Source organism: Nycticebus coucang, chromosome 5, assembly GCF_027406575.1.
Source record: "Nycticebus coucang isolate mNycCou1 chromosome 5, mNycCou1.pri, whole genome shotgun sequence".
Lineage (NCBI taxonomy): Eukaryota > Metazoa > Chordata > Mammalia > Primates > Lorisidae > Nycticebus > Nycticebus coucang.
The window spans coordinates 37,477,009-37,484,855 of record NC_069784.1 but is presented as its reverse complement, the minus strand read 5'-3'; the positions used below and the strand labels follow the sequence as shown (position 1 = coordinate 37,484,855).

The 7,847-nt window shown below is 42.2% G+C and overlaps 1 protein-coding gene across 5 annotated transcripts in view; it reads right to left on the bottom strand.

The window, feature by feature from the left end:
• Window positions 1-1,342: 1,342 nt before the first annotated feature.
• The window catches only part of NTNG1 (netrin G1), a 351,684-nt gene continuing 345,179 nt past the window's right edge, over window positions 1,343-7,847 (bottom strand). For all 5 annotated transcript variants that reach the window (XM_053592302.1, XM_053592299.1, XM_053592300.1 and 2 more), the window contains one exon: window positions 1,343-2,607. In XM_053592302.1, coding sequence (XP_053448277.1) covers window positions 2,366-2,607 — 242 coding nt within the window. In that variant the 3' untranslated portion in view covers window positions 1,343-2,365. The remainder of the gene's footprint in view (window positions 2,608-7,847) is intronic.

Here is a 7,847-nt window from a genome sequence, read left to right as displayed (position 1 = left end):
TGATGCCAGAAAGAACAGGGGCTGCCTTTGGTTTGTGCTAATAAACTACAAGACAACTTAAATTCCAATTTTAATATTGGAAATTCACCTCATTATAAGTGATCTTGAACTGCCTACATTATCAGAATTTTCATGTTTATCTTTGAAACATAATTTTCAAAGCCTGAAACAGAATTTTCGATTTGTACTTCCGATGTAAATCTCCCGTTTCTGATTGGCCATGCTGGCACTAAGCCAAAGCTCTCATTTATTTCCGCCTTTTCCTATTTCTTACAGCTAAAGAGAGTGTTGGTTTGAATAACAAACATTCAATAGACTTAGTCGTGGGGTGGCAGGCGACACCGGCATTACCTGTTTACCTTTTATTGCCTTCTTAGAATTGGCTTTTCTGGGAACAAAACCAATAAGACATGCTGTTCTCTCCTCTAGCTTTTTCCCAGGTTGTTTATCGGGAGAGATTTCAGCCCCCTCCCCTGTTTCAGCAAGGAGTGGCAGCAGGATGAAGAATCCGACTGGAAGTAGGCATCCCACCTAACACTGTCACACAGGTTATTGTTCAACCAAGTCATGTAGAACTTCATTGTCCTTAAAACTGTGGCTTGGGCTGATAATTGTTTTTGATTCCTGGAGACGCGGCTGCAGACACATCTTAACCTGTAGGACAACAGGGTGCTGGGAATGAAATACACACTTCGCCTCTTTGAAACTTTGCTGTGATTCTTCCCCACCTGCCTCCCCTTGCTGTCTTTCGCAGTAATTGGCCTCATAAAAGGCAGAAACGAGAATTTATTACACCTTGGGCAGTACTTAAAACAAACTTTATTCTCAGGAACAGCAGTTATGTCTGCTGTTTGCTGCTGTCTATTTTGATATTTCCTATAAATACGTAGTCTGAATATATTCAAAGTCAAATTGCTAATCACTCAATTTCCCTGCTGCTTTCCTGGTTCCCCAGGTGGCCTCTTATGGTACTCCATGTAAACACTGTATTTGGAAACATACATAGATCAGCATCCCTAGAGTCACATGGTCATATCAATCTGTGAAAATAGCATGACTTAAAAATAAAAGTCTCTTAATACTCTGCCAACAGGCTTTGGCATAATCTTGGCAATCACTTAGTTTTTTTTTTTTTTTTTTGCTGTTGTAATTTTTCCCAAGTAGAAATAGTCTCATATATTGCAGAAGTTGTCCAAGCTAGTGAACATCAATCCATCTTCCTGGGTACTAAATTCATCAGCTGAATGTGTTCAGTCCACACAGAAATTGGTAAAGTGAGTGTGAAACCGCTGGCTGGCTGCTGCCTTCATCTTAAGAAATTGCAATACAAATTCCTGAAATTGTTTATGCAGGAATTTTTATTCTTTAAATCTTCCAGTGTTAAAGCAACAAGAAAACATTTAGAATGTCCTTTGGTGGAATCTTATTACACTTGTTATATATGTAAACTGATATTCTTTGATGCCAGCACGCTCGTTGCCCTTACAGAGAAATCTCTGCACAATGAAACAAAACAGAACCAAAAAAAGGACAAAATAAAATGTCAGTCTTTGCTGATTGGAATTAGATACATTAACAGATTGTCTGGTAACACAAATTGGCAATAATACAAAAAATCTACATATTACAGTATTTCAAGAAAAATAACTTCATTTGAATACAAAAGGATAGATACACTTTCTTTTTTTCCTATAGCCACTCTTGTGCAGTGGGCGTGTGCTCGCACTGGGAGGGCTCAGTGCCGCTAAGATATACACGGGTCTGACTGGTTTGCGCTTTTGGAGGGGGGCTGTTACACGTGTGCATCACTAACATCAGACAAAGAAATCTTTCAACCAACAAGGGTTACAGAGCAACGTTCACTAAAGCACAGGTTGGAAAAGGGGGTCAGGGGCTGAAGCAGGCCAATATGGCAGCTTGTAACAGATTTCCTTATACCCACGATGCAGCCGACAGCAAAGGCTGCTATTTGGTTGGTCCACGCACTGGGCAGAGTGGCACGAGGGCGCACCACTTACAGAGTAGCAAATGTTTTTACATTGGTTGATTAGTTGGGGTTTTTTTTGGGGGGGAGGGGCTGTCACAGCCTTTCCAATCCACAGTATGCTCTGCAGCTGGCGATGTGATTTGCGGTGATACTATCAACAGCTGCCAACTCCTCTGGAGTCAGAAAATTAACAGTCTTGACTGGGATGTGCTGTCCACGGCTGATAGATATGGCTTAGTTCGGTTAGGCCGTCTTAGTTTGTACACTGTTGGAGTGGGGCTGTCTGTGTGCGCGTGTGTGTTTCCTATGTTAGTTGCAAATGCTCGGGTTGTGGTTGCTTCCCCACGGTAGCGGCCTGGCGGTGGCTGGACGCGAAGCCTAGAAGCCCGGGGGGCCGGCGGGGCCCAGCAGCGCGGGCAGCAGCAGCGGCAGCAGCAGCAGCGCGGGGCCGCCGGGAGGGGGCGCGCCCCGGCCGGCGCCCGAGCCGCAGCCGCCCGCCTCCTGGCAGCGCGGCTTCTCGCACAGGATGCCGGTGTACGCGGCCGGGCACAGGCAGCGCACGTTGTTGTGGCACGTCCCTCCGTTCTGGCAGTGCAGCAGCTCGTTGTCGCAGACGTTCGCTGTAGAACGCGGGGGAGGGTGGGGGGTGGGCGCGGGGAGGAGAAGCAGAATCAATTTAAGTTCATCTGGTACATCATGTTTTCAGCTTTAAAAACATCTCAATCGATCTCGGGCTCCCCTCCCCCCCACCCCTCCACCAAACGAAGCTTGTGACTCGAGTTTCCAAACAAATGTTATCTTTTATCGTATGAGTCCTTTTCATATAGATTTTTTGCAGCAGTCTCGTATTTTATCATCGTCTGTTTCGGGCTATAGAATGGAATGTAACGCGATACTCCTGGTTTGGCGATCTCCTCCCTTCATGGAACTGGGACCTGCTGTGACCTCCTGCGTTTTCAAAGGACAAGGGCCTGATACTAGAATGCAGAGCTTTGAAGTCAGAGGAATGGTATTTAAAATGCAAGCAGTGTTGCTAAAATGACCATGGACTTCTGACAGGTGTGGGCCATTTTCTCCCCGTGTGATTCCAGCAGCTGCATGCGTGAAGACAGCCCACGCACGAGGAGGCGTGAGGATGGAGGGGTTGAGATGTGGGGGAAAGTAGCATGCTCCGGGCGGGTGGCAGCAGATGGGAAGAGGGAGAGCTTGTTTCACGGAAGGAGTATGAGGAAAAGCAGTCACATGTGTCCCTGACGGCCTATTAGGATTTTTATCACCTTGTAAATATGGAAGTAACGCCGAAGGTTACCTTGATTTCCAGGAACGGTAATAAAGGCAATGGTGAAACCCTGATTATCAAAATTTCATTATGTCCATCAATTAATAGAATCAGCTTTGAATAAATCAAGCAATTCGAGAGTCAGAAATTCATCCATGGCCCCTGCCGTGTAACTTTCACCTCTAACAATGTCTTATTTCTTCAAAATTTTGGCTATCCTCATTAGTTCCGTGTCTCCTAATTCTTTTTAGATAATCAAGGTTTCACTGATTTAGCAGAATGTTAAATAGAACCCAGGGAAATTAAAACAACAGAAAGTAAAAGAGCCAAGAACACTTCCCAGCAACATATGCTGCTTAAGCACTTAACATATAGAACCACTCTGGAATGGGGGTGGGGAGCAGAGCAGAAAAAGTCTCTTTTCTTAAATTGTAATATTTTCCGTTTTTTTTTTTTTTTTTAAGTCATAGTCAAATTTCCCCCAGGATGCCACATGAATTAAACATACACACACTCACACACACACCTAAGGTCACTATTAAGTGCAAAGTATTAAAAATGCCTCCACCCTTCAAGTAGTAACTCAATAGAGAATGTTGCCTGTCCATTAATCATATTCAATAGTCATGTCACCTTCAAGAGAAGTTTCTTACACACAAACCTGGTAATGCTCTGTGTGCAAATGAGCTGAGAAAAGATGGTGGTATATACCCACGGGGTTAATAAAGAAGTGCCCTAAACAGGCGCTGTTTTGCTGTTTTCCACCTTCAACATTTCCTGGGTGACCTCTAACACAATTGCATAGTGTATTGGTATAATTTTCAAATGCACTTACACTTTGCTATCTGAAAATGTCAGGAGTGACTATTAAGGCCTACTAAGTTCTTCAGGCTCAAAATATTAATACATTAATACAAGGCAGTGTTCCATGGGTTCTAATGATTATGTAAGGTATCATTCATTGGGTGGCTTAGAACTCATGGCGATTAGACCCAAAGTATAGTATTTTATGAGTCATGGTTTAAAATGTCAGGATCTGTAGCTATGAAGCCAAGTCCTCAAGTGTGGAGTGGTTAGCCTCACCGTCAAAACTGACAAAAGCCCATGTTTTCTGGCTGTAGTAAATTTGGAAGGTCAATCCTGAAAGTTTTCAGGATTTTGTTTTGCTTACACTTCAAGAACTATCTGTTTAATTGGGGCAACATGGAATAAACAGATCTAAATAACTGTTTCCATTTAAAGTTAAAGATTCTCAGCATTTCTTGTTCCAGGAAGCAGATTGCTGAATGGGATATTTCCTTTCCTTTGGTCACTAGAGGTAGGGACATATCTGTTCCATCAATATCGATAATTGCCTGCCTTGAATAATTGAGAAGAAATCAATAGTTAATTAAATATCACTCCTCTTTTTTTTTTTTTTAAAGCCATTTTTCTTCCTCTAGGACCTGAATGTAAGTCAGAGAGCAGAGGTTTCTTTTATTCAAGAGCTGATGATTAAGTTAAAATTCAATATCTTTCCTATGTTTAAATAATTACTAGTTGATTTTGATGGTTGTCAGAAATTTAATAAATATACTAGGAACAGATGTACCCCAGGATTGGGGTAGGGCATATTTTCTGTAAGAGATAAATATAAAAAATGAAACCTAGAATATGTTTTATTATTTTAGAATTTACAATAAACACATTACATTTGGCCTCTTGATTATTATATAACAAATACAGGACTTTCCCATACGCTCTCTACCTGTTGGAACCACACGCTGGAAGTACATCTAAATTTAACTATAGAGCTTACCTTCTATTCATAAACTCATGCTCCATATTCATGTCATTTTGAAGCAAAATTGTGGTGGTTAATGAACAAACTAGGTTGCTAACAAATATCATTGAGCTCTTCTTCAGCACATACAACCTTGCACTAAACACCACGAAGAAAATAAAATATAAAGGATGATCTTGCTCTTATGAAGTTCAAATCTGGTTGGGAAGATATAATATCTATAAGAAATGATCTAATATTAATTTCATTAAAATGCCTTTATCAATTCCATCCAGCTCAACCCACATCTGTTTCATGCCAGGCACCCTGCTAGATTTTATGGTTGTAACTCTAATTGCCCTAAAGGAGTTCACAGTTTGGTAGAAAATAAACCAACACACAGATTGCACAATACGAAAAGACCACAAAGGAAGTGTTTGCAAACTGCTAGGGGGACTCAAACGATCATGAAAAGAATTACTTTAGGGAAGATAAGGCAAGATTATAGAAAAGAAATTGTATTTGAACAAAGGCATGCATCAGACAGAGATTGGTGGTAAGAACATTATAAATGGGGAAACCGTATGAAGAACAGCAAGGAGTCAACTGTGGTGGTTATTAAGCAATAGTTTCTCCACTCTAAATCCACCCTTCTGAAGTTGAGGGCAGAACTGTGCAAGTTGGCTACCGGATTCTACCAACAGGGGGCACTAGAGGGAGCAGAGTAAACAGGAGGAACCAAGACTGTTCCCTTCTTTGATGCTGCTGCAATGCTGTTACATTCCAACAGCAGCATGTGGTTGCAGTGCTCAACTTTATTCAGCACCAGCTTCACCTTCCCCTCACAGCTTCCTACACCAGCCTGATAGCCCCCCTTCCCTAGAGAGGTGAACCTCAGCTCCCAGGAGCCTCTGCTTAGCATCTCAGAGGCACTAGCAGTCAGGAGCCAGGCATCACCCTCCTCAGAGGTGCAGGTCTCAGGCCTGTGGCATCTCTCATCCAAACTTCTAGTTTCTTAGAACTCCATCCTTTTTCCTCTAATCCCTCAGCCTAGAGCAAAAGCTTCTTACTGATTATACAGTGAAGTCTCTCAGAGTTACTTCAGTCTCTTGTTTTCATTTTTAAATTCTCAAACACCTGTTTAACCATTTCCTTTAACAAATTATTCCTGTTGAAATACCTAGCACGGTTTCAATTTTCTGTCTGGAGCCTGACTGAGAGACACGTGCAGAATGTCAGTGAATAATGAATGGATGGTGAGGCTGGAATTTTGGGTGTGCAGAGACTGGTAAGGCAGGTGTCGCCTGGTGGTGAAGGTCCCACTTAGCACACCGTGGAGTGTAGATGATAGGCAGTGGGAAGCTGTCAAAGACATGAACAGGGGGATGTTTTAAAGGGAAAACAAAGGTGAGGCTAGACCAGAAAAAGTACAAACTGAAGGCAAAGAGACCAGAAACATCAACAGAATGGGCTTGAGATAGGTGAAGGAGGGAGCAGATTTGAGGCAGATTATGTGAATGGGAAGAGAAATTTTAAGGTTCTTGTTTGGGGTATTCAGATGTATCATGAATAAATTTACTTAGGAAGGAAGGTAGGAGGCAGGCTTTGGTCAGGGGAGAAAATCAACTTTTTTGGGATGTATTGTCTTTGCGGGGTCTGTGGGTTCTTTTGCAGGTATTTTGATCTTAGTTGGAAAAACTATTTTATGTATCCAGAGATAGGTCATCCTGGACATACAAATTTAGAGCAGAGGTGGTGCTGGTCATTGCTATAAAAGATGGGGCAAAAGGGTAGAGGACCTCATCCCGGGAGAATACAAACTGAGTAAAAATGAGGAATACCGACAGAACGCTGAAACAGCAGCACTCAAGCTGTAAGAAGAGAAAGAACGAACAGGAAGAATGCTGAGAAGAGAAGATGACAACAAAATTTTGGAATGACAGGAGGGGATGATGGACCATGGAAGTTTTCCTGCTGTGTATGACCACATCTAGGAACGAGTGGAATGGAAGAGTATGCTGAGAAGGACAATCAACATCCCATATTCTTGATCAAATCTGATACTAAGAGATTCTGGAATAATTTTTGAAAGGATTGGATTCAAAAAATGTTGAGGAATTTAAAATGTAATGAAAATCTTTGGATGTCAGTCTAAATGAGTGGTTCTTAATATTTGCTCCCCATGGGATATTTGACAATATCTGGAGACACGTTTTAGTTGTCACAAACCATGCTACTGGCCCCTTGGGAGTCAGGGCCGGGGTACTGCTAACATCCTGTACTGTACAGGGCAGCCCCCCATCCCCAACAAGGAAATACTCATTAATTAACGCTAAAGGTAAAATGATGAAGGCCTGGATCACGGTGTCAGCCACAGCACTGGGGAAAGGAGAATGAAGCCTGGTATTTCTAGATCAGAAAGACAGTGAGTTCTTAGGTGCAGAGCCGTGGGAATTAGAGGTGAATGTAAGTACTTGAACTGGAAATATGAGTGTGAATTATCTTCTGGGGTGGATAAATGCAGAAAATTGGGATGTAAGACAGACCCTTTAGTACTGCTCAAAATGAAAATCTAAGAGGAACCCAAGGAATCCTTGTCAAGTAATTTTTTGTTCTTTGCTTTCATAGAAACGGTTAAAACTCAGAGTGTGCAGGAAACGTTAGAAACTGCTGTGGCTGGTGTGGGTGCAGAGAGAGGGGACTTACGCACTATTGGTGGGATTGCAAGGTAATACAGCCTTTTGGGAAAGAAGTATGGAGAATCCTCAAAGCTAGAAGTAGACTTTCCATTTGATCCCTCAGTTCCACTACTAGGTATC